This window comes from Pelobates fuscus, chromosome 4 (genome assembly GCF_036172605.1).
Source record: "Pelobates fuscus isolate aPelFus1 chromosome 4, aPelFus1.pri, whole genome shotgun sequence".
NCBI lineage: Eukaryota > Metazoa > Chordata > Amphibia > Anura > Pelobatidae > Pelobates > Pelobates fuscus.
In genome coordinates, this window is record NC_086320.1 from 270,992,981 (window position 1) to 271,018,014 (window position 25,034).

At 39.7% G+C, this 25,034-nt stretch overlaps 1 protein-coding gene across 1 annotated transcript in view; it reads right to left on the bottom strand.

Annotated features, from left to right (window-relative positions):
- CUL1 (cullin 1) overlaps positions 1-25,034 on the bottom strand; it is a 51,234-nt gene that overhangs the window by 19,274 nt on the left and 6,926 nt on the right. The window contains exons 2-12 of the mRNA XM_063452114.1: positions 24,276-24,579; positions 13,679-13,853; positions 9,459-9,626; positions 7,063-7,113; positions 6,452-6,542; positions 5,455-5,618; positions 2,746-2,908; positions 1,724-1,854; positions 1,263-1,370; positions 1,043-1,149; positions 690-738 (exon numbers count right to left, since the gene is read on the bottom strand). Coding sequence (XP_063308184.1) covers positions 690-738; positions 1,043-1,149; positions 1,263-1,370; positions 1,724-1,854; positions 2,746-2,908; positions 5,455-5,618; positions 6,452-6,542; positions 7,063-7,113; positions 9,459-9,626; positions 13,679-13,853; positions 24,276-24,415 — 1,347 coding nt within the window. The 5' untranslated portion in view covers positions 24,416-24,579. The remainder of the gene's footprint in view (positions 1-689; positions 739-1,042; positions 1,150-1,262; positions 1,371-1,723; positions 1,855-2,745; positions 2,909-5,454; positions 5,619-6,451; positions 6,543-7,062; positions 7,114-9,458; positions 9,627-13,678; positions 13,854-24,275; positions 24,580-25,034) is intronic.

The window sequence follows — 25,034 nt, forward strand, 5'->3', positions numbered from 1 at the left end:
TCAAAAATCTACACACTAAACAAAAATAAAAATCCGTCTGAAATGCTGCTTATTTGCAAAACCATTATTGTGAATCAAAGCCCCTTTTGTTAGACGGTGGTTAGCTGCTTCCTACATACATCTATGGGTTGGTTTTTAGGTAAAAAGACAAATAAAAAAAACAATTATCAAAGGGACAATGTAGCCATTTCATCTCATTGCATAGGTTGAAGTACCTGGATCACCTGGCATTGTACCACCATTCATTGTTAAACCAGTTTCAAGCGGTTTAACACTGAATGGGGGTCCCTAGCTTAACACTGGATGTGTTGCTAAGGCAGAAATTGCCACACTACTTCATACCTGAAAGCTCACTGTAATAGGCTGAAAGTGGTCAGCTGACACTCAGGCAATCACAGCCACCTATTGCTGTGATGAGGAAGCATTAGACTGAGCAGCACAGGGGAGTGTGATAAGCGGCTGGGAATTCTCATATAGCATTAAAACATTAGATACAGTTTAATAGTAAATGAAAGCATGATGCCAGGGGACTCAACACTGTAGCCACTTCAATGAGAGAGCAGTTCTAAAAAGTGTCACTTTAATGATATATGCAAATAATTTACATTTTACATATCACTATAAAAAAAAAAATTATTAGGATGTATATGACAAGGAAATACTGAAAAATATATTGCAAGGCTACATACCACTTGATTTAGAGTATCTTCAAGCTCTGCTTCTTCTGGGTTCTTTGAACTAAAAGAACAAAGATAGTTCATGTAATCTATGTGTAAAGAATACATACATAGAAAATGTAGAACAGCTCCTATATTTCACAAGACCCGGCTACATGCACAATGACAGTAATTAAGGGAAATGGGAACTGTAAAGAACTCAGAAACATTGCACATTTTAGGATAAAATAGCCTGTTTGGAAAAATTCTCCAGCTTAGTAATTATTCCAGCTGGATAATTTCAGTACAAAAATTGCATTCCCTAATCCCTCCATGATTCTTCGTGTAGTGAACAAACTCTTCTGTGTTTACATATCCATGCTCACCTCTTTTTTAGCAAAGAGTCACAGTACCGAGCCAGCAACTCTGGGGACTTGCTGGAAGATTGTGCCATTTTTGTTACAGCATTGTTATTTATAAATCGACCACAAGCCTAAAAGAAAGTGTACAAAAAGAGCTAAAATAATTAAAATATATTTTATCTTCATGTATCTTATAAGCTACTTATAAACTATTTAAGCTAAGAACAAATCGATTTATAATTACCTTATCTAGTGCGGCCACAAAGCCAGCATCATTGTTGAACGCTGACATGACTAGTGCATTATATTTTTTGTGTACATCTAAAACGGTCTGTACATACATTTTGGGATCCTGGGACAAGAAGAGAAAGAAATATTTGTGAGTCATTTGATGCAGTAAACCATTTAAAAGCACATTATTTTAAGAAAGTTATTAGTAATAATGGATCCCATCGCACATATTGAAATAGGGATAATATACAGAAATCAAAAAGAGCTCCTACAGCTGCACCTGAAAAATAGCCAATTGTATTAGATGTAATCAGCAAAGAAACCTAATTTGTACCTCTCTATCATGCACTTGTGAAAATTACAGGAAGCAGCAACTGTCAGCAACCAGGGCAACGTGCAAGAATGTCAGATGAAGACAAAGAAGGTCAAAGGGCCGCAATACAAACAGATTACAAGCCTAAATAAAAGACATACGTTTTGTGCAGCCTCCCCACATTTTTCTATAGCTGCAAGTCCTTGGTTGTGAATATGTGTTTCTAACAATTTCTTCAGTTCACCCAGACCATCTTGAATTCGAGATACAAGATTGTACATTCGACCCAAGTCTGTAAAATAAAGCAAACTTCCAGTAAGGTGAAATGTAACAAATAAAATATCTAATAAAATAGAAACTGGTCTCCGTCCCATTAAGAGCAATAATCTCAGTGCCAGAACACAATAAAATGCTACTTAAAACAAAATACCAATGCATTATTACCAGTAATTTAGAAAATTGGGCAGACTAGATGGGCCGAATGGTTCTTATCTGCCGTCACATTCTATGTTTCTAATGGCAAATCATGCCGATTTTAACAATTATAAAACACTATAGCGTCAGAATCACAAGCCTGTATTACTGACCCTATAGTGTTAAAACTACCTCCCCCCTCGCTCCCCCCAAAAAGCTCATGATCTGCCTCTTTGGTTGACATTAGAATTTATTATTTCAGCCAATACAAAGCAAGCATTGGAATGGCTGTTGCCACCAAGGAGGCTGGGCAGGGCCAAATGCCACCCTGGCCAATCAGCAGCACCTCATAAGCTTTAATTTAACACTGCCTTTTCTCTGACTGTGTTTACATTAAAATGCCAGCAGGAACGGACTATAGCCTCCAGATCAACTACATTAAGCTGTTTTTGTTCTAGTGACTCTAGTGTCCCTTTACATTGCACAGGAATTAAATATGTTTTTACAACGTGCTGAAAATCTCATGCTGAAAAGTATTCAAATTAATTCCATTAAGCAATGTACCCAATCACATACATAAAAATCTACCCAACTAATAATTAAAAATGAAAATAAATAAAAACAGTGTTAAAATATAAACTAAGAATATATTGAAAAAGGCTGGCGTATGAACCCTCAAAAAAAAAAAAAAGATTGGACATTTATATACATGCGAGCTTCGGTTTGTATGGAAATATAAAAATAATACAGTACAAATAGAATGTGTTACCTTCATTTTTGTCCGCATCTAATAAATTCTGAAACTCTGTGTGGAAGATCTCTAGGTGTTTTTCAATTAACACTTGTTCACATTTCCGTGCCAGTTCATCTTGTGTGCTTTCATGAAGGTATACTTGCACTCTGCGCTGCTCCTCCAGAAGCCGTGCTTCTGCCTAGAAGTAAAAAAAACAAATTGCACAAATGTATACAGTCATTAAAGCAAGCATCATGCAGGTTAAGGGTGAGCTTGGATGTTAGATTTCATATAAGACATAGAATGTTAAAGGCTTCGTACCTCTCCTTCTTGCTTAATTAGTAATACAAAGTTGCTGAACATAGGACTAGCAAAAAGGACCACCAGAGGGACTAGGACCATTCTGAGAAGTGCTGCCTGACCAAACCTGCAAAGACTCAGTCCAAAAACAACCTGTACTGGCTACATTACGCTATAATCAGGTAATGTAATATTAACTCTACTCACAAGAATCGGTAACACGAAGCAGGTATGTCCACCTTGGGTTCTGGCTTCTATGCCTAATAATACTATTCCAAATATAGGTTTTTAGGACTCTACCATTCAAAAGTGTGAGTGGAATACTGAAGGAGAGTCCAAATATGAACTCTGTCTACATACGAAGCCTGAAATTTTGAAGCCCATTAAACTCAAAAGGAAAAAGACTTTGTAACTCCATACAGTTGACTCTTAAGAAGAAGATCTTATAATTTAGGTCAGGGGTCCTCAAACACTAGGCAAGTTCACAGTCCCTCAGACACAGTTGGGGGCAGGACTATAGTTTGAAAAAAATATGAACGAATTCCTATGCACACTGCACATATTTTATTTGTAGTGCAAAAAAATTAAAAATAAAATACAATATTTAAAATTAAGAACGATTTTTATCTACATAAACTTATAAGTATTTCAATGGGAAGTATGGGCCTGCTTTTGGCCAATATCTGGTTCCATATTTGTCACTGCTAGCTGTAGCAAGTAATGCAAGTGTTCATCAGCTAGTCTGGATCTGGTTGGAGATTTCAGATGTTTCATTCGGGAAAAAGCCTGTTCACAGACATAGCTGCTGCCAGAGATGGTTGCAATTTTTGAGTACATGGTTCCTGGGATTAAGAGGTCTCAGAGGGGAGAGATGCATAGAAATTAGTAGGGCTGCTTGATTGAATGAATCTTTCAGAGAGTCACAATTCTGCAATTCGGCCAATTCCTTTCGGTAAATCGGATCAACAATTTTAATGTTGGTGGATCAGGCAGTGTATGGCTATTGGATGTGAATGGTTGTGTTTGTCCATCTCTTTGTTAATGTGTGCAACCACTCATTTCACAGACCCCACCATGCCAGGAGCACCATCAGTTGTCACACTGGCTAGTTTAGCCCAGCCCAACTCCAAATCATTCACAGTTTGGCAAACGGTTTATAGATCTCCTCTATAAAAAGGCGATTATGGTTCTTTTGCAAACCTTTCCTTTGCATTAGACAAAATCTTCTTTCTTCCAGTCTAAACGCATGACCTCGTGTCCTATGTAAAGTCCGGTTTGTGACACAAAGTTATGCATTTAGACTGGAAGAACGAAGATTTTGTCTAAGGCAAAGGAAAGTTTTTTTTACTATAAGAGCAATAGGGATGGTGAATTCTCTGCCTGAAGAAGTGGTTTTATCAGAGTCCTTAAAGATGTTCAAACAGAGTGTTCAGTGAACTACATTTCCCTTGATGTGTAGCTAGCCAGAGCCGGACAGATGGTTATCGGGAATTGTAGTTCCATAGTTGAAACCTGGTATAGGCATGCCCAAACTAGACCATGACAGCTGTAGCTGTAACTTCTCTGTTCGTAATAGGCGGTCTGTGTGCCAACCGAATATACCATGATGCAGACCCAAATGAAAACCCCTCTTTGAAAGAGTTCTTCCAACTACCAAAATACTCCAGTGCTCAAGGTATCCATAGTGAGCTGGTTTACACCTAACACTAGGTCTCCCTCTCACATAGGTGCCCCTCTCTCACAGGACTCCTCATTCAGATGTCCATCTCACCCAGGTCTCCCTCTCTCCTAGGTGTCCGACTAATCACCCATTATCCAAGTCTCCATCCTACCCAAATCTCCCTCTCACCCAGGTGTCAGGATGAAAGGCGTGCCCTGACTGCCCTCCAGCCGCCTTTCCTCCAGTGGACACCCTTTGCTTTATGCCTGTTGTGTTTCCCACACTTTCCTATGGTTCCCCTAGACAAGTGCCCAGGCGCGGAGAGGCTGTGTCTTCTTTTTGCAAGACAGCGGCAGGTTCACGACCCTGGCATTCCGGATCTGGCCAGCGGGCCGTAGTTTGAGGACCCCTGATTTAGGTTGACGGCAGGCAGTATATTACTTGACGATGCGGTGAACTTTGGGGGACAGATACTATGTGCTGTCCACATGTAGACTTTTTTATACACAACAGGCACAGATGGCTTAAATAAGCCTGGTCACAAAAAAGGTAAATTCTCCATTTACTATTCTTGGCAATTATACAGTGCTAAATTATATTGCAGCACATTACAATGTTATGAAAGGAACTCTATAGCATTGGGAATACAAAACTGTATACCCAACACAATTGTGTCCGTATGCAAGGTGATTGTGAATATATTATATAAATACATACACACACAAAAACTCAACTAGCTATTCAATGCCGTAAGCCTTAATTTTATGACTTAAGGTTACGCTTACCTTTTTCATATACTCTGTGACTGGATTCTGCTGTAGAAACTCTGTACTCTCTCTTGTGTAAAATCTCTCTGTGTCAGCCAAAAACTGAGACTCAAAAGACTCTTTGTAAACTGTCAACGTCGGGCCTTTGGCAAAGGCATCGTCTTCATTCAAGCCTAACTCAACTGTAGATAAAGAGATACGGTTACTGCATTGATTCCACTCCACTACCATTACATTCATTCGCATTTGGCTATAAATTAAACCAGGATATTTAATTTGCATTTATTTTCTTATGCGCCTTGCCCATCGTCTGCTAGTTCGGAATGCTCAGATTAACTTTTTCTTAAGTCATCTGCCTTGGGTGAATAAATATAGAGTTCAGAGTAGGCTATAGAATCTGTCCAAAGCCTCTCCTATAAGCATTTTGGAGCAGACTGTGGGATCCTCATGAAGATTTAACACTGTTCTTTGAAAGATTTAAAAAAAAAAAAAAAAAAAAAAATTTGTAGATCAAGGACTTTTCCCTAGTTCTTTTTTTACAATGAATTGCTGGCAAGAGTAGTAGCTCAGGACCTTTTAAAGTAGTTTAGATTTGAAAAAACATCTGCCCCTTAAAGTAATATGCAGAACCTCCAAATGCTCAGAGAAAAATCAAGCAGAGGAAATAGTTTCTTACAAAGACACTCTTAGCACCATAACTACTACAGCTTATCGGAGTGGCGATTATACAAGGAGATTTTGGCTAACTAGAGTATCCCTTACACGCTGCTGGTGGGGAGGTGATTCAAACGTTATACATAAAAAGCAAGCAAAGGCCTGCTCTGCTTGGCTCTATAGATTTGTTTAGACCTGTGGACAATACATTGCATCCTGCTGAAGCTCACAAAATATTTTATTATAATATATACACACACATATGTATACAACATATATAATTTTTTTCTATGCCTCTCTTCAGATATTGTGATATAAGAAACGTGATACACTATGTCAAAGGGTCTAGAAGAAACCTTACCGTAAGACTGTACAACCCCACTGATAAGTCTGGTGTTTATTGTTTCTCCATTTCGCTCCTTTTCAATCAACTTCAGCACAGCATTTGTCACCTTTGAAAAGTAGCCAACAAATACATTTGGTTAGAATGGTGAATTAATGTTGCATGATACACTTCCTGGACATACATTAAATCCTAAAATATTAGTTTAGTCTTTAATGTATATACACACACACACACACATTAATTTTAATATAAGCGTTACATATATACTTTACATAAAAAGAAAATTAAAGGTAGACTTGACTTCCATTTACATGTTTTATATTGGGGGGGATCTTCACCCATGGAGACTGAGTATTTTTAGTAAATAACCTTTGTCTCCAGTTTTAAGTAAAGATTTATATAAAATACAGTTCAGTTGTTAGATATTAGAGAGCCAGCGAGCTTGTATTACCTTGTCATCATAAACATAAATTAAACCAATCATGAGGATGTGTATACTATCAAAACTCATGAACACACTTTTTTGCACTTCTAGTGAATTTTTTGTGAGAAATAGAGTACATGTACGGACAATTACTTCAATTACTACTACTATATATTTAGAGAATAATAAATTAAATATTCACCTGTTTATTCAAAGGTCGGAAGAGACAATCCCTCCAAGTAACTAATGCAAGCTGAGAAGGAGGAAAGAGAGAAAAAAGTTAAAATGTATTATCAAGCATCTGCAAGGCAGACTAAGAAAAAAAAAATACCAAGCCTAAAAGTAACACTGTCCCACCAGCAGCACATTTCCAAAGTTTACTCCTCAAGCACTGCCATTTTAAGTATCCCATAGATGGGAGCTGTGCTTGTCTTACCAAAGAGGACTCTGATTTGACCAACACATCAGTGTTATCGCCAGGTACATTCTTTGCCCAATAGAAGTCAGATTGGTAACACTGGTAGCATAACCTTTGCAATACCAAAGGGACATACCCTGATGACAGCTGAAAACATCACAATGTGTGCTGCCAGGAGAAAAAGAGTGATCATAGTATATTAGGTGTGCTAAAGATCCAAGATCACTTATAGGAACAAAAACCTGTATTCCTGACCATATATTGTTAAAAACACCATCTAGCCCCTCTGACCCACTAAATATAGTATAATCTTACCTTTACTCCAGTCTGCTGCTGCTGCTTGCTCTGCCCCTGATCCACCTGCTTGGCTGACATCAGAGGTGTTGCTCAAAACCAATCACAATATTTCCCATACTAAAGCATTGGACTGGCTAAGAATGTTAAGGAGGCAAATCAGGGGCAAAGCCAGCACAAGTCAAATAGAGCCCTCGCCAATTAGCATCTCCTCATAGAGATGCATTGAATCAAGTGAGCCGTTTAAACCTAACACTAGGTCTCCTTCTCATCCAGATGTCTATCTCACACAAGCGCCCCTCTCTCACAGGTCTCCTTCTCATCCAGATGTCTATCTCACACAAGCGCCCCTCTCTCACAGGTCTCCTTCTCATCCAGATGTCTCACACAAGCGCCCCTCTCTCACAGGTCTCCTTCTCATCCAGATGTCTCACACAAGCGCCCCTCTCTCACAGGTCTCCTTCTCATCCAGATGTCTCACACAAGCGCCCCTCTCTCACAGGTCTCCTTCTCATCCAGATGTCTCACACAAGCGCCCCTCTCTCACAGGTCTCCTTCTCATCCAGATGTCTCACACAAGCGCCCCTCTCTCACAGGTCTCCTTCTCATCCAGATGTCTATCTCACACAAGCGCCCCTCTCTCACAGGTCTCCTCATCCAGATGTCTATCTCACACAAGCGCCCCTCTCTCACAGGTCTCCTCATCCAGATGTCTATCTCACACAAGCGCCCCTCTCTCACAGGTCTCCTTTTCATCCAGATGTCTCTCACCCAGGTGCCAGACTCATCACACATAATCCAAGTCTCCCTCTCAATCCAAGTCTCCCTCTCAATCCAAGTCTCCCTCTCAATCCAAGTCTCCCTCTCAATCCAAGTCTCCCTCTCAATCCAAGTCTCCCTCTCAATCCAAGTCTCCCTCTCAATCCAAGTCTCCCTCTCAATCCAAGTCTCCCTCTCAATCCAAGTCTCCCTCTCAATCCAAGTCTCCCTCTCAATCCAAGTCTCCCTCTCAATCCAAGTCTCCCTCTCAATCCAAGTCTCCCTCTCAATCCAAGTCTCCCTCTCAATCCAAGTCTCCCTCTCAATCCAAGTCTCCCTCTCAATCCAAGTCTCCCTCTCAATCCAAGTCTCCCTCTCAATCCAAGTCTCCCTCTCAATCCAAGTCTCCCTCTCAATCCAAGTCTCCCTCTCAATCCAAGTCTCCCTCTCAATCCAAGTCTCCCTCTCAATCCAAGTCTCCCTCTCAATCCAAGTCTCCCTCTCAATCCAAGTCTCCCTCTCAATCCAAGTCTCCCTCTCAATCCAAGTCTCCCTCTCAATCCAAGTCTCCCTCTCAATCCAAGTCTCCCTCTCAATCCAAGTCTCCCTCTCAATCCAAGTCTCCCTCTCAATCCAAGTCTCCCTCTCAATCCAAGTCTCCCTCTCAATCCAAGTCTCCCTCTCAATCCAAGTCTCCCTCTCGATTCTAACAGTTGAGTTAGATTCAATGCATCTCTACAAGGAACGTTCAGTGTCTTCATGCAGATGGTGGAGACACGGAATGTCAGTGCTGGATATTGTGCAGCACTGCCCCAGGAAGCATCTCTAGCAGCCATCTGAGGAGTGGCCACTGGAGGTATCCCTAGGTTCTAATGTAAACATTTCTCTGAAAACACAGTGTTTATTGCAAAAAGCCTGGAGGGAATGATTATACTCACCAAAACAAATACAATAAACTAACGTTGTTCTGGTCCCTTTAAAAACAACAACTTTCCTTTTAAAGTTATATATATACATTTGTATTTAAATAAATAAATAAACCCACTTTTTATAGGGGTGGTCAGCAAGATTAAACAACTTTATTTCAGTAACTTGTGTGATAATACATGAAACACTCAAAGACTTACGGAGTAAATTTCATATATTCCTTTTCTGCCTTCATCACACTCACGTCGAACCCAGTGTCGATTGAGGTATGCACAGATACCGTTCAAAACCTTGCTTGAAAACCGATAATCTTCCCATTGTTGGGTGTAAAATTTTAATACACTTTCATCCATTAAATCCTCTCCATCCTGAAAATAGCAAAAACATTTGGATTCTCAAGAAATATAAAGAAAAAAACAGACTTAATGGAACATATAACGCAGCTGGCTCATTTAATCTCCCAAAGACATTTCTAAATACAGGCTGTTAGATTATGTATATTTCTTTTAAATTCACACCATAAATTACTCTATATCAAATCTGCTGCAAAGCTATTCAAATATCTACAACACATTCACGCTTTCGATTAAACAAAGTCTAGACTTTGCTACTTTTTCCAAGTTATGTACTCTCTTCTGCTACTAGAACTAGTTAAATCTCTTATATCGGCAAGTTTAAAGAGCTCAAGCTTCACACGTTAATATAGCGATAAACTAGAAATACACATGCATAGCAATATAGAAAAATATATTTTTTTCACCTGTGAATTAGATACAAAGAGAAGACTAGAGGAAGACTGTGGACTTCAATGCTAAATTTCCCTAGAGACAGAGCACAACTTGCAAGGTTTACTTAAGTACTGCAAATTTTTCCATATTGATGCATTACAAATTTGTTCAGGAGATTCAAGGATTAGTAAAAACCTTGAAGGATGTAGCTATGGGTCTGGGTACTACCATCAGGTGCTCTATCCACAGACATTCCCTTTTGAGACATTTGCCAGGCCCACATGATTCAGCTCTAGTATTTAGTGGTTTAAAATAAAAATAAATGTAATTTTTTTTTTTTTTTTTTTAACATGCATGTATTCCTGACCCCATAGTGTTAAAAACACTATCTTGCCCCCCTAAATGTAGTAAAATCTTACATTTATTTCAGTCTGCTACTGCTGGCTCTGCCCCTGATCTGCATGCTTGGCTGACATCATCAGAAGTTATGATCTGAGCCAATCCAAATGCTTTCCCAGCGGAAAACATTGGATTGGCTGAGACTATCAATAAGGCAGATCAGGATCAGATCTAGCACAAGACAAACACAGCCCTGGAATCTCCTCAATCAATGCATCTCTATGAGGAAAGTTCAGTGTCTACATGCTTAGGGTGGAGACACTGTGCAGCACCCCTAGTACCCATCTGAGGAGTGGCCAGTGGAGGTATATTCCTAGGCTGTTAACACTGCCTTCTCTCTGTAGAAAAATAAATAAAATAGCGTTTACTGCAAAATGTCTGAAGGGAATGATTATACTCACCAGAACAAATACAATAAGCTGTAGATGTTCTGGTGACTATAGTGTCCATTTAAAGATATGTGTACTTGGTGTAGACTTGCATGCGATTTAGAGCAGATGACTAGCTGCGCATTTTTGATGTTAAAGGAACATGATAGTGTAAGGAATACATGTTTCTATTCCTAACACTAGCGTTCTCCTCACTATTTAGATGTTTAGCCTCTCTTGAAGAGTTAAAAATTCTAATATTTTTTTTTATCCTGGGCATGTTGGTGTTGCTCTCAACAGATCAATCTTAATGAACTTGGCCAATCAAATGCTTCTCGACAGGAATGCAATGGAAGGCAAGTACGCATACGCAGCACTTTGCCGTGCTGCTCCTATCAACTGCTCTTTATATACAAACCCTGCAATGAAGACATTGTTGTATCTACTAAAAGGCAATATGTGACATTGCATAGCTAAAAGTACAGGGCCACGGCACCCATACAACTTCATCTCAATGGCTGTAATATTTGTAATACTGTGTAATAGCTGGAAATGCTTGTTTATGACTTAATGTCATTTTTTTTTTCACCAAGGCAAAGTAGCACTATTACTATGTATCATGAGAAGTGTTTTCTAGAGAACACTTGTTTAACATGGTCAGTCAAGAGCAAGGCACTAAGAACGAACATGTAGCTATGATTTAGCATACTTTTTTTTTTTGAGTACCATTTCTATTGATGACAAGACGCTCCTTTGAAAGGAATTTTAGGTATCCCATTAATCTCACTTGTTAACTGTAACTAAGCGCTACACTGTAGGACTGTGGACCCCCCTCGGCAATTCCTAATTACTTACCTGATCGCAGCCAATTGGCGTTCCTATCGTTCTGGGGAGACCGACAGCCCAGACAGTCCCCCCCCCTCGTCAAATTATGTCCCCACAGGCCATTTGATCGCTCAAATACACACACCAATCAAGCCATAAGACTTTGTTTTCCCACATAAATCTCACTTTAACAGTGCTCTCACTACGGAAAGGGATTCTGGGCAGGCGTATGCAAATGAGCTCAACAAAACCACGTTTTTGCCTCATAATTGCACTTTATACATGGATTCCTTGGAGTTTGTGTCTGCAGTATACAACAGCTGTAATACACAACTCAGCAAGAGTAGCAAAGCAAGTGAACCACTCATGGACAGCTGTTTCGTTGTTAATGCAACTCATGAGCATGAGGTTGAGCTTATTGGCATACGCCTACCCAGAATCCCTTGCGGTAGTGAAAGCACTGTTAAAGTGAGATTTTTGTGGGAAAACCAAGCCTTATGGCTTGACTGGTGTGTGTATTTGTGTTTAGCAATGTATACATATATACACACACATATATATACATACATACATACACACACACACGATTCAACTGGGAAAGTCCTTGTAAGAGCTCCCAGATTTGGCTCAAGGAAGGAGGTGGCGGTACCAGGACCCCAGTCAAGCCACGTTGACTGGGCACAGAAGTGCGGTGGTTCGTACCCTGTTCCAGCTATGAAGCGGTCCTTGGCAGAGGTACCTAGCCTGGGGTACAGGGAGCTCTGTTACAATGGCGGGTACTGTTTTACACGGGAGACTTCGCTGAACACAAATATTCAAATAATACAATAAATACACAAATAATATAAAACATCACAGTGGTGATATTGTCAGTGAAAGTGACTTTTTTACACACACACACACACACACACACACACACACACACACACACACACACACACACAGCACTTTCACTGATGATATTGCTGTGATATGTTTTACTGTTTTGAAACACTAATATTTGTATTCAGCCAAGTCTCCCCCAATTTAAACAGTACCCCCCGTGTACAGGTTTTATAGTGTTTTTGAATGTTACAGGATCAAATATAAGGCTTGATTTTCATTTTTTCTTCACATTGAAATTTGTCAGATTGTTTTTGTTGCCTTTGAGAGCGTAAGGTAGCACAGGAATGAGAATTACCCCCATGATGGCATACCATCTGCAAAAGAAGAAAACCCAGGGTATATAATATGGGGTATGTCCAGTCATTTTTAGTAGCCACTTGACACTGGCAAAAGTAGCCCACTTGGCACTGGCCAAAAGTAGCTTTCATAATAGTTTTTTGCATTTTTAACACAAATATAAATGCTAACTTTGGCCAGTGTTTGTGACTAAGTGGCTACTAAAAAAGACTGGACATACCCCATACTGAATACCCTGGGTTGTCTACATAAACAATTATGTACATGTGAGGTGTGATTCAGATTTATGACAGATAACAGTGTTACAATGTCACTATTAATGCATTTTAAAAAAATATATATTTTGAAACAGCAATGTCCTACTTGTAGCCCTATATCTTGCACAGAAAAAAAAAAAAGCTCAGAACATGTTAACATTGGGTATTTTTAAACTCAGGACAACATTTAGAAACTATTTAGCACCGGTGTTTTTTGGCGGTTGTAAATGCGCAACAGATTTTGGTGGTCAAAGTTAGAAAAGGTGTGTTTTTTTTTAATCATTTTATAATGTTTTTATAGTAAATTATATGATATGATGAAAATAATAGTATCTTTAGAAAGACCATTTAATGGCGAGAAAAATCAGTATATAATATGTGTGGGTACAGTAAATGAGTAAGAGGAAAATTACAGCTAAACACAAACACCATAGAAATGTAAAAACAGCCCTGGTCCTTAACAGTAAGAACATTGAAAAATGGTCTGGTCACTAAGGGGTTAAAATAAGCACTAGTACATGTCACTACTTTTGTATACCATACGTCTGTTTCTAGAACTGATATTCTGAATTAGATTGCCAATTCATCCATAGAAACATCTGAATTTCCTTACAAGCTTGTGCTTGGCAACCTGCTGACAAAGGTTAACAGAAGAGCTTACCTTAAGGAGGTTTGTCAAGTAATTCTTCAGGAATTCTTTTAGTCGTTTGTACAGTTCCAGCCCTACAAACTGGGCTCCTCCAGGTGTCTGTCCTTTTTTTGATTTTGACTGAGGTAAGCCAGCTCCTCGTGCTTGATTTGACTGATGTACACTGGTGCAGTAGTTATAAACGTGACTAAACTTTTATGTCAAGGAATAAATGGAAGTTACATTAGGTGTATAGACGCCAAACAGAAAAAGGACATTTGCAAATGGAAAAGGAAAAACAAAATAAAAGTTAGACATCTATAATAGTTAATGGAGGGGAAATTAACTGCAAGCTTTTAAGCATCAATTCAGTTTTTAATTATCATAGCCAAGGCCTAACCCCCAAAGTGACAAAATAAAAATACCATGATCCACCACCATTAAGAGAAGTTCAAGTAGATCAGTCGAAGAGCTTCCGTACCCTTCTCCAACACTTTCTATTCATAAACCCACAGTCTCTAAATCATTGAACCAATGCGGGATAACATCAGGACATTTTACAGTTACAAGGTTATTTTGTGCATGTGCCATTTTCTTAAAAGGATACTATAGTCCCAGAAATACAAAGCTGTATTCCTGGCACTATCGTTCCTCCCCTCCGTCCGTCCCTCCCTAGCGTGCACACCCCAAGGTAAATAAAAAGTTAAAAACAATTTATTTACTTACCATGATCCTAGCTCCCTTGCCCGTCGGCGCGGGGTCACACTCCGCTTTCTCCGACGTCCCGCGCACGCATTGGACCTCGCCATAGGAAAGCATTTAATCAATGCTTCCCTATGGGGAAAATCTAGCGCTGATGCCCTCATGCAGAGTGTGAGGATGTCCAGAGTCAGATACCAGACCAAAGGTCAGTTTCAATTTAGGAAACCCTCTAGTGGATGTCTGGGAGAGAAACTGCAATGTTTAACATTGGAGCACTAAGTGCAAATGGGACAGTGCACCCAGACCACTTAAATAGCCAATGTGGTCTGGGTGCCTACAGCATCCCTTTGAGAAAATAAATAAATGCACATGGGAATTTAGCAAAATGATAGACTTACATACGTGCAGCAAGCAAACATGATACAAGAGATGAATTAATGTAGTTTGGAAGCAAATTAGAGATAGCCACAAACGAGAAGGACTTGGGAATTGTTATAGACAACAAACTATGCAACAATGTGCAATATCAATCAGCAGTGGCTAAGGCCGGTAAGGATGAGAATATCATTTTGCCTCTTTATAAATTGCTGATAAGACCAAATGTGGATATGCTGTGCAATTTTGGGCACATGTTCTAAAGGAGGATATTATGGCACTAGAAAGCGTGCAGAGGAGGGCTCCAAAATTAATAAAATGAAGAGAACATTATAGCTATGAAGAAAGGTGAACAAATTTAAACCTCTTTTAGTTTAGGAAAAACGTTGCCTCAGAGGGGATATGACAACATTATACAAATATATTCGTGGCCAATACAAACCATTGTGTGGAAATCTATTCACAAACAGGATTTTGCATACGACATAAGGTTATGCGTTTAGACTGGAAGAATGAAGTTTTAGTCTAAGGCAAAGGAAAGTGTTTTTTTACCATAACAATAAGGATATGGTAGGATATGGAATTCTCTGCCTGAAGAAGTGGTTTTATCAGAGTCCGTAAAGATGTTTAAACAACAACAGAATATTCAAGGATATAATTTTTCAATGTAGGGTAAATGATTCTTGATCCAATGATTAATCTGACTGCCATTCTGGGGTGAAGAGAGAGTATTTTTCCTAGTTTGTTGCAAAATCGGAAGTGCTTCAAACTGTTTTTTTTTTTTGCCTTCTTTTGGATCAACAGCAAAAAACAAATATGAGGAACGCTGAACTTGATGGACACATGTCTCTTTTCAGCCTATGTTACTAGTTTAAGTCTATATCCAGTCCCTGCACGCTTTTCAATGTAAACACTGTCTTTTCAGATAAAAGGCAGTGTTTACATTGCTGCCTAGTAACACCTCTAGTGACAGTCACTCAGATGGCCATTAGAGGTACTTCCTGGGTCACTGTGCAGCACCTACATTAAAGGTTCCCATAGGGATGCATGGATTCAACGCATCGCTAAGAGAAGTTGATTGGCGCAGCGTGGCATTTTGCCGTGCATGCGTAAGTCTCCCAATGATTTCCTCCAACATTCGATTGGCAGAGATAGTCAAGACTGATGATTCAGCTGTAGAGGTGGGGCCAGCCGCGGCATCATGAGCACTGCTTGGGAAAAAAGGGCGAGTAAAATGTCACCTAAGCAAACACTCACAGACCAACAGACAGATTTGGTACACAGACACACACATTCACAAATGGTTTATTTTAAACCTGTCCATCCAGCCTCAAACAGGTTCTACCTATGGGAGAGCTGGAGTGGTTCAGCTTTCCCTGGGGTCCAGTGGGGCTGTTGCTCTGCTCCCTAGAGCATCGTTTAGTGATGCAGGGGCCGGAGGGATGTCATATTCCAGGTTCTGCATCACTGGAGGGCGCGCGAGGAAGCAGAGCAGGGAGATGACAGTTCCTTCCCTGCCTTCACAATCAGCCGCCCGCCTTACTGAGCTCTCCACGAGTTGCCTGCCCACCTGCATGTCACAAATCCCAGGCATCAGGACAAATGTCCTGGCGACCTGGGTTTGTCGAACCCTGGTGTAGGGCTTAGCTCAATAAATTAATTTGATGCTCATAGCCAATGAACTTAAAGCAAACTCGGCATCAGAACTAGAAGTGCTAGCAAGGGAGTTCATAGCAACCCTAGTGCATAATGTCAGGAACACAAACTTGTATTCCTGACACTATAGTGTTAAAAAACAGTTAGCTGTCCAGGTAATTTACTTCCTTTTTTCAGCCTCCGTGGCAGAGATCAAATTTGCCAATCTTAGCCAATCCAATGCTTTCCCATCGGGAGGCTATTGCGCATACCTGGCAAAACGCCACTATGCAGCACTGACCCAGGAAGCACCCTTTAGTGACCATCTCAGTTGGTGTTTCTCTGAAAAGGCAGTGTTTACATTAAAAAGCCTGCAGGGACATTAAGCTGTAGTTGTTCTGGTGACTATAGTATCGCTAAGATTTAAATGCATGGTGTCATGGGATGGAACCAGTTGATACCCTGAACTATTCTCTAGATCAAAACTGTACCGCAATCCAGTGAACCTTTCATTCTCTTCGAGAAAGGCGCCAGCGAGGTGTGGAGGCATCTGTGGATACTCTGGAATTGGGGGCGTCACCTCTCTGGTGGCTCCTAGAACACCTCAAAATCTGAGCAACAGTGAAAAAGTATTTCCAGCTTTTTAAATAGTGGACAAGCTACCCAGGGATGTATGTGGTGTGAGGGTTTTGCATTTGGAAAGGTAATTTGGGGTCTCTGATTCCCTGGCACCTCTGCCTGTATATGACACAGTGGGTGGAAAATTGAATTAGCCCCAAACTGATCTCAATAAGTGGGAGGGGTTTGATTGAACGTGATGAGCAATATCTCAGAAAGAAAACTGGCACAAATATAATTTTTTGCTGCACAAACAAATGGTATAATTTGTTTTAAAAAGATGGAGTGCCAACTTCACACAGCTCTTTGCACTCCCTAGCAAGGAAGAATTTTTTTAAACCCATTAATTCTTGCACAGCAAGGGGAGCAAGAGATTGTATTACGACCTGGCCAAAAGAAAACAAAAAATAAATACATTCTAAATTGGCAACACTTCTAGCAGAAATGCTGCACTGACAGGGTACCTGCACCAGAATTACTTCAAAAACCTTAAGTGTTTATGGTGATTAATGTAACCTTTTAATTCAACAGTAAACAGGCTGATTATTAACAGACTATAGACACCAGATGCATTTGTTCTGGTGAGTAGAATCACTTTTTGCAGTAAACACTTTTTCCGAGAAAAAGTAATGTTTACATTACAGCCTAGGGATACCTCCACTGGCCTTTCCTCATATGACTACGAGAGATGCTTACTGGGGCTTTGCAGCACTGCCATTCAGTGTCTCCACCCTCTGCATGGAAACACTAAACTTTCTCTTATAGAGATGCATTGATTCAATGAATTTGTGATGAGATGTTGATGATGGTTGTGTTTGGCTTGTGCGGTCTCTGCCCCTGATCTGCTTCCCTGACAGTCTTGGTTAATCCAATGTTTTCCTATGGGAAAGCATGGTGATTGGCTCAAATCACCACTTATGATGTCAGCAGACAGATCAGGGACAGAGTCAGCAGCAACAGACTGCAATAAAGGAAAGATTTTGCTTTACTTAGGGGAGCTTGATGGTGTTTTTAATACTATAGGATCAGGAATATATATTTGTGTTCCTGACACTATAGAGCTCCTTTAACCAAACTTGTTAATGAGAGGGAAACACACTGACTTATGGGTAAGAATTTCCTCAAATAATACATTTAAAACAGAATGCAAGTGTTTAGCAATCTCAAACTAAAAGTTGAAAACGTTTATATTACTTTCTTTGTTACAAATTTAATGAGAAACTATCTTCTGCTTTGTTGTAAACAAAAGAGCTCAAGTAACTAAATATTTCTACTGTAAATCTATCCAAATCACCTAGAGGTATTCCAAATTTCTGAACACTTGCAGAAATTATTCAGCCAACCTAAATTCAGGCACATTCAGACGTGAAATTATTAGGGGGTGGGAGTGTTCTTTTTATAATCTAGAAATTTATAGTAAAAAATATATATGTTTAGATTGTCTAGTTCTACAGAACAAAATTATTCTAAAACATACATGAGGATGGCACCAGGGTACAACAGCCGTCATAACCACATCAAAGATGCCCAGTGTTCCTTTAACATGGCACATGATCATTGTTATGTCAAACCATTTCACAATCAGATGTAATATGTGACATTTTTAAAAAGCTAGATAAAGCTCCAGAAGTTAAGAAGATTCAAACACTTTTGTGTTTCATACAGTGAAGGGTGTGTTCACAGCGCAAACACCTTTATTACAGTCGGATGTAGGGCAAGCTAAATGAAATACATGCCCAAAGACTATGACACATTGCAATTAAACGTCAACATATCCAGCTGTGCCATTTATTTTCCACAAACTGGCAGTCGGTAAAATAGGATACAGTATTGAATGTTCTTTAATTGGGGAGGGGGAGGGAACAACACTACTCATGGACCATGTGTTTACATGAACAACAACGATCAGGCAAAAATATATAAAAAGGCTGAAGCTATAAACTGATGTTTTATTCCTTGTAGAGAGGGGGTTGCTTATATCTGATCAGAAACGCAGTTATGTGCGAGACAAGCTTAGGTTCTCCCTGAAATCACACCTGAGCACAAACTTGCTTCTGCCCCCACACACCCTGTGGATGGAGAATGGTGAAAACATGTATTATGGGAAAATCAATGCACTCCTATTCTAATTAGCCAAACTTTACATCCATATTGCAGTTTATCGAATTGGTATAGATTTCATGACAAGCTAATAGTTGCACTCCAATCTAATATACTGGCCCCTTTGGTACAAAATGGCAAGCAGCTTTACTTATTCTTCAGTACAGGGTTTGAAGACAAGATATGCCTGTTGAAATAGAGTGAACACGTATATCTTTTAGAAGAGAAGTAAAGAACAAGAAAAAAAAATCCCAATATTTTAGTTGTTTACAAACATTGGAAACTGAAATGTTTGAATCTGTCCTATCACAAGGAAAAGCAGGTGGTCTATAAAAAGGACATGAACCCAAAGCACACTCACACCCATGAAACACTTATTTACTCAAGCTTCTGCCTAATCCCTAAGCAGCTGACAGGGAAGAGTCCTGGAACAAGTGTAAAGCTAAAACCAGCAGCTCTACTCACAAGTTGATTACTTTCTAATACTGCATATTTACACGGTATCAGCTTGTCTGTCACGGTTTCTCTTTCAAAACCATCTAAGAAATTACATGCCCACCAGAATTGTATCTTACAAACTGTTTATGCATTCAATCAGAAATAAACACTACAGCATAGGCACTAGGTTACTAGACTATTGACAACAAACTATCTGGTTTGAGAAATTGCAATAACCCAAAACAAAGACTAGATTTATCAAGGGCAAAACAGGTTGTATTTTAGGGCACAGTGTTAAATAAGGAGCATACACCATAGAAACCAATACATTTTCTCAACATTTAGCACTTTGCATTTGTACTCAGAACATGTTTTGCCTATATAAATCTGGCCCATAGTATTACGTTTCAAAAACAAAAAGTAAACGTTTGTTACTGCTCATAAGGCTAAACAAAACTGGAAATTGATGCACAGGAATGCAATTGAGTATGCCAATCTGGATCTGTAGAGATGGCGAAGTTATGGTGTAAAAAGCATTATGCACCCACGCTCTCTGCAGAGTGTCTTACAACTGCATTAAATTATGTAGATTTGTAAGACTACACAAATATGCAGATATATATCTTAATGGTGGAAAAGTAAAACCAGAGTTAAGGAACTATTTAAAAACAGGCTGACATTAATTTGTTATTTTTCTACTACAAGCTTGGCACCACTGAGCTTAGGGGTTAATGAGCACAATTCTCCATCTGTAGCCCTGCTACTTTTATTGTACAAAGTATGTTTACTATAGGCCTGCAGTGTAGTTTATAACTATTTCAGTTCTTAATACACTTTTTCCACATCACTTTAAAAAGGGTATTTGTTCCCCTGTGGAATTTACAGTATAAGGTTATTCATGGTCAAGCATTAATTCTGACATGCATGTGTAATTATTTTGTACAAATAAAATAAAGAATTACTATTAATTTGTGCATTTTTGAATGGGATCATGCTTTTCATTTCCATATTTGTGCATTAACATCAAGGAGTGTCGGCGGAAGGTTTGACTCAGGCCCACAAAATGGCCCAGAGCTAAATGTTCTGGAAAAAATGGGGGATATGGAGCAGGAGAAGAAGACCGGCATGAATCCCATATGCTCTGGCTGTTCAAAGCATTGCCAGAAAGGTGCAGAGCGGTTACACTGGAATACCAGGAAAGTTAGCCAAACGCTGGGGGGCATAAGGTGTAGCAGATTGTGTATGTGTAGCTGTGTTTCTCCAAGAGTACGGGTGTGTATTGTGTGCATACACCCAACAGTGAGCATGTATATCTGTGAGTAACAGTTTGTGTGTATCTAAGAGTGTATGAGAGTGCATGTGTGTAATATTAGGTGTATAAATACATTGATCAGTCACATTAAAACCACTGACTGGTGAAGTGAGCAACATTGATTGTTACAATAGTACCTGTTAAGGGTGCAATATATCAGGCAGTGAACAGTCAGTTCTTGAATTTCATGTGCTGGATGCACCCTTCCACAAAATGACAGTTCAAGGTGTTGCACTGGCCCCAAAATCACCCAGATCTCAATCAGATTTAGCATTTGTGGGAAGTGCTGGAACAACAAATGCGTTCCATAGAGTCCCCACCTTGCAACTGGCAGGACTAAGGATCTGCTGCTAATTTCTTGGTACCAGATACCACAGGACACATGCTCCATAAATGCAATGCTTCTGAGAAGCACTAAATCCAATGTTTCTCTATGGGAAGCATTTATAGTGTTTGGCATCATCATGCTATACACGATGACCATTAATTTGCACAGGTCTTGAGGAGGAAGTACTTCTACTAGTGGTCTCTCTGGCAGCAACTAGAGGCTCCAACAGATGCAAACAAAGTTTCTTAGAAAAGGCAAGATTTAAAATTGCAAGAGAAAAGGGACAGTGTGTATGCTTCAAAACTACTACATCAAGGAGTAGTGGTTGTAGTTGTATATTCCACAGCACTGCACAATAGGTAAACTAAGACAAACTGTTCTGCTTAAACATTCTTGACATACTGGAACAGTTGGTGAATAGGGCTCAGCTTAAAAAAAAAGCTTATAATCATAAATCCTGAGAAATACACAGAGGAAATCAAATCATATAGATATGCCTGAGGGTAGGTGATGGGAGGATAGTAGATTGGAGATAGCAGAAAAACATTGTTAAGGACGAGGAGTTAAACCCCGTTTTCTTGGCACTAAAGGTTTCTGGAGTGCCCTCCCATCCCCCCTGAATCCAGCGCGGATGTACCTCAGCACTGGGTCAGGCTCCGCCCACGCTCCTTCCCCGCCAACAGCAGCCGGCGGGCGAGACCTAATGCGCGGCAATGGCCGCACGCGCATTAGACCTCCCAATAGGAAAGCATTATTCAATGCTTTCGTATCGGGACAATCTGACGCTGGAGGTCCGTGAGGGCATCCAGCGTCAGATAAGAGCCCAAAGTTCCGTTTGGTTTCTGGAAGCCACAGAGGGCAGACTTAGAGCTGCAATGGAAACATTGCAGTTCTCTGGAACTGCAATGTTTTACATTGCAGCACTAAGTGCAAAAGGGACACAGCACCCAGACCACTTCAACAAGCTGAAGTGGTCTGGGTGCTTACAGTGTCCCGTTAAGGGGTGAGCTGATTGACTTCTCTAAAGAAGTCTGATTGTACGTATTTTTTTTTTTTTTTTTTCCAAGGACTGCAGTGATTGGGTGAGTCGAATGTTGCCTGGGAGAACATTCCAAAAAGAGGGGTGAGTCCTGGAAAAATCCCACATGCATGAGTCTTGGTTGCGAGTACGAGAACAGGATAGTAACAGGTCGTCAGCAGAACAAAGAGGCCAATGACCCGTTACCTTTTTTTATTAACACGTTCCATGTTCAAAGACTGCAGTCACACTAATGAGTGTTTTTAAGCAAGTCAATAAAGTGCCACAACACACAGAAATTCAATCTTCCAATGAGTAATAATTAGATGTACAATACCCAACCAGGTAGTAACATTTCAAGTCCTAAGCTATTAGCCAGGCTTTGAAGGTTACTTATCACTGCAAACTTGGAGAGTCCTTCCTTGGTATACTCACTAGGGATAAATTGCCAATGGCTAGTGATAATTTTGAGCCCTGCCCTATAACCTAGATCTCAAAATAGCAACTAATTCACAAGTAACAGAGCTGTGCAATAACAGAAATGTGTAAACATTAAAACCAGATTGTGTTTCACATACTAACTGAAACAAGGAATGAAGAAGAACTAGCTTCTGAGTGACAACAACATGCTTAGCCAAAGTCTAAAACTCTTCAGTGGACACACCAGTGTGAAATTTCATATATGGGAGTCCATGAGCACTGAGTGATTATCACAGAAGATTGCTATTTTTTTTATATGGGAACACTATCATACCTGCCATAAAAAAACAACGCTGCCACATTCAGAATTCCAAGCAAGAGTGAGGGGTTAAAGCAATCTCTGTTTTTGCATCTAACAAAGCCATACTAATACCCCATTAATATCAGAGACCAGCTGTAGTTCTCCCTTCATACTGCTGACAGGGAGCACCAAGGGAAAAGAAGAATAAATATATTGACTCAGCGTGAGCAACTAGCAAGCTACATGAGTAGGTATTTGTGAATGTGTGGATATGACACGTGTGTCTGCTATGTATATGGAAAAGACCGGGAAGTTATGAAAATGTTTAAAAATAACTAATTAGTGTTGTCCATGTTTGAGAATGCATGAAAGTGGCTGATATGGTATCATTCAGAGTGTTTGAAAAAAATAATGTGTTAAAATGTGTGCTTCTAACTTTTGGTTCAAGTTCCCTGCAAAATTTTAGGTCTGTTCTTTCCCAACCCAGTCCTGATGGCCCAGCAACAGTCCTTTGTCATCTCTGATGGAATAGAAAAGTGAAATACATCAATCCTGCACTAGTGCTGGGCCACGAGGTCTGGTTTGGGAACCAGTGTTCTGTGCTGTTAGTCTGTAATAACCACAAAAAAAAAAAAAAAAAATTAATTTAGATTCCAACTTTCTCATGTGGATTTACACAATGATCATAAACGCCAACATGGAGTGTGCCTTTTTATACACCTTGCCCAAGTAAAATAGAACATAAAGGTCATATTACCTTAATAATCACCCTTCCCCACGCCCATCTCACATGCGTCAGCACCACAAAGGCCTCTGCAGGACACTTTGAAAGAAAGAAATGACCAAGAATGAATACAGCACTTTCTAAGGCGATAAATCCCAGATTATGAAACCATGATTACATCAATATTTGCCAGTACTGCACTCCTCACCACATAAAGTGACTCAATAGTGTTTACACAGGTAAGGAATTTTGTAACTGCAGCTATCAAACGGTTTGTGAATGGCCCAAAAAGGAGAACATATTACAATTTTGTAACAGGCAGCAAAAAAAGTAAAACCAGAAGATAAATATCATGAGCCTTAATAGTCAAACTCTCCAAAATATAAATGTAGCCCTCGTGGGAGGGGACTTAAAGCAACAGTGCTACATCAGACCATTCTGCTAAACCAATCTAAAATCTTCCATGACAAACAGATCCAATTGGCAAAATATAAATACTTTTTCTGTAAACTGACTCAGGCATAATTCCTCCGGACATGATAGCTTAACCATTATTCCAGATCTAATCCACCAGAGGAAGCCAGTAATTTTGTGCAGTAAAAAAAATCCCAAAAAAACAAACCCAAAACATTAATTGGTTGAATAATTTTCAAGGATACGTGTAAAGTTCCATATATCTGGCTTTTGCCATGCTCTGTCTGGTGTACACCTGTTGAATCCCAGCTCTCAGGTCATCCCAGATCTGGTCCAAGCCAATCTGTTTAAGTCCATGTGGATTCTGACTCCTGTTAGAAGACATCTTTTCTTCCCTTTTGTTTTCAGATTTTCTTCCCCCTCTTAAAAGTCCTTCTGCACAACAACTACCAATTTTGATCTGGTCAAACCTCCATAAGATGAGAAATTACTGGTACATGCCAATCTTCTGACAGCTGATGACACTTTAGGAGAAGTGTTGAATCAAACCTGAAAACCACAGAAAAAAATGCGTACCAATCAGTTTCAATAGTATATAAGGAATACACAGTGCAAGGTGTGCAGAAATAAATATAACATTTTTTTAAACCTTTAGTCCACTGCACATTATCTGGTAACCAACACCCCTCAGACTGTAAATGTACTGCAGGGGCTTTATATTCGGGACACTTTCCTTATTCCCTTTCAAAAACGGAGCAATCATTAAGGTAACCAAGGAAACAGCAGAAATTCATAGCTGGTTTCCATGGTGATTGCTCCACTTCACCACAATGCTATTCGTGACATTTTCATAAATCTCCCACGCTGTATATTGTTTTTCAAAAGAAAGGCAACAATTAAACAATTTGAATATTGATCACTTTACATAACTGCTGGCATATGCAAAATATCAAAGAGCTTAGTTTTCACAAGTAGAAAAGGATTGCACAATGGAACATGAACTT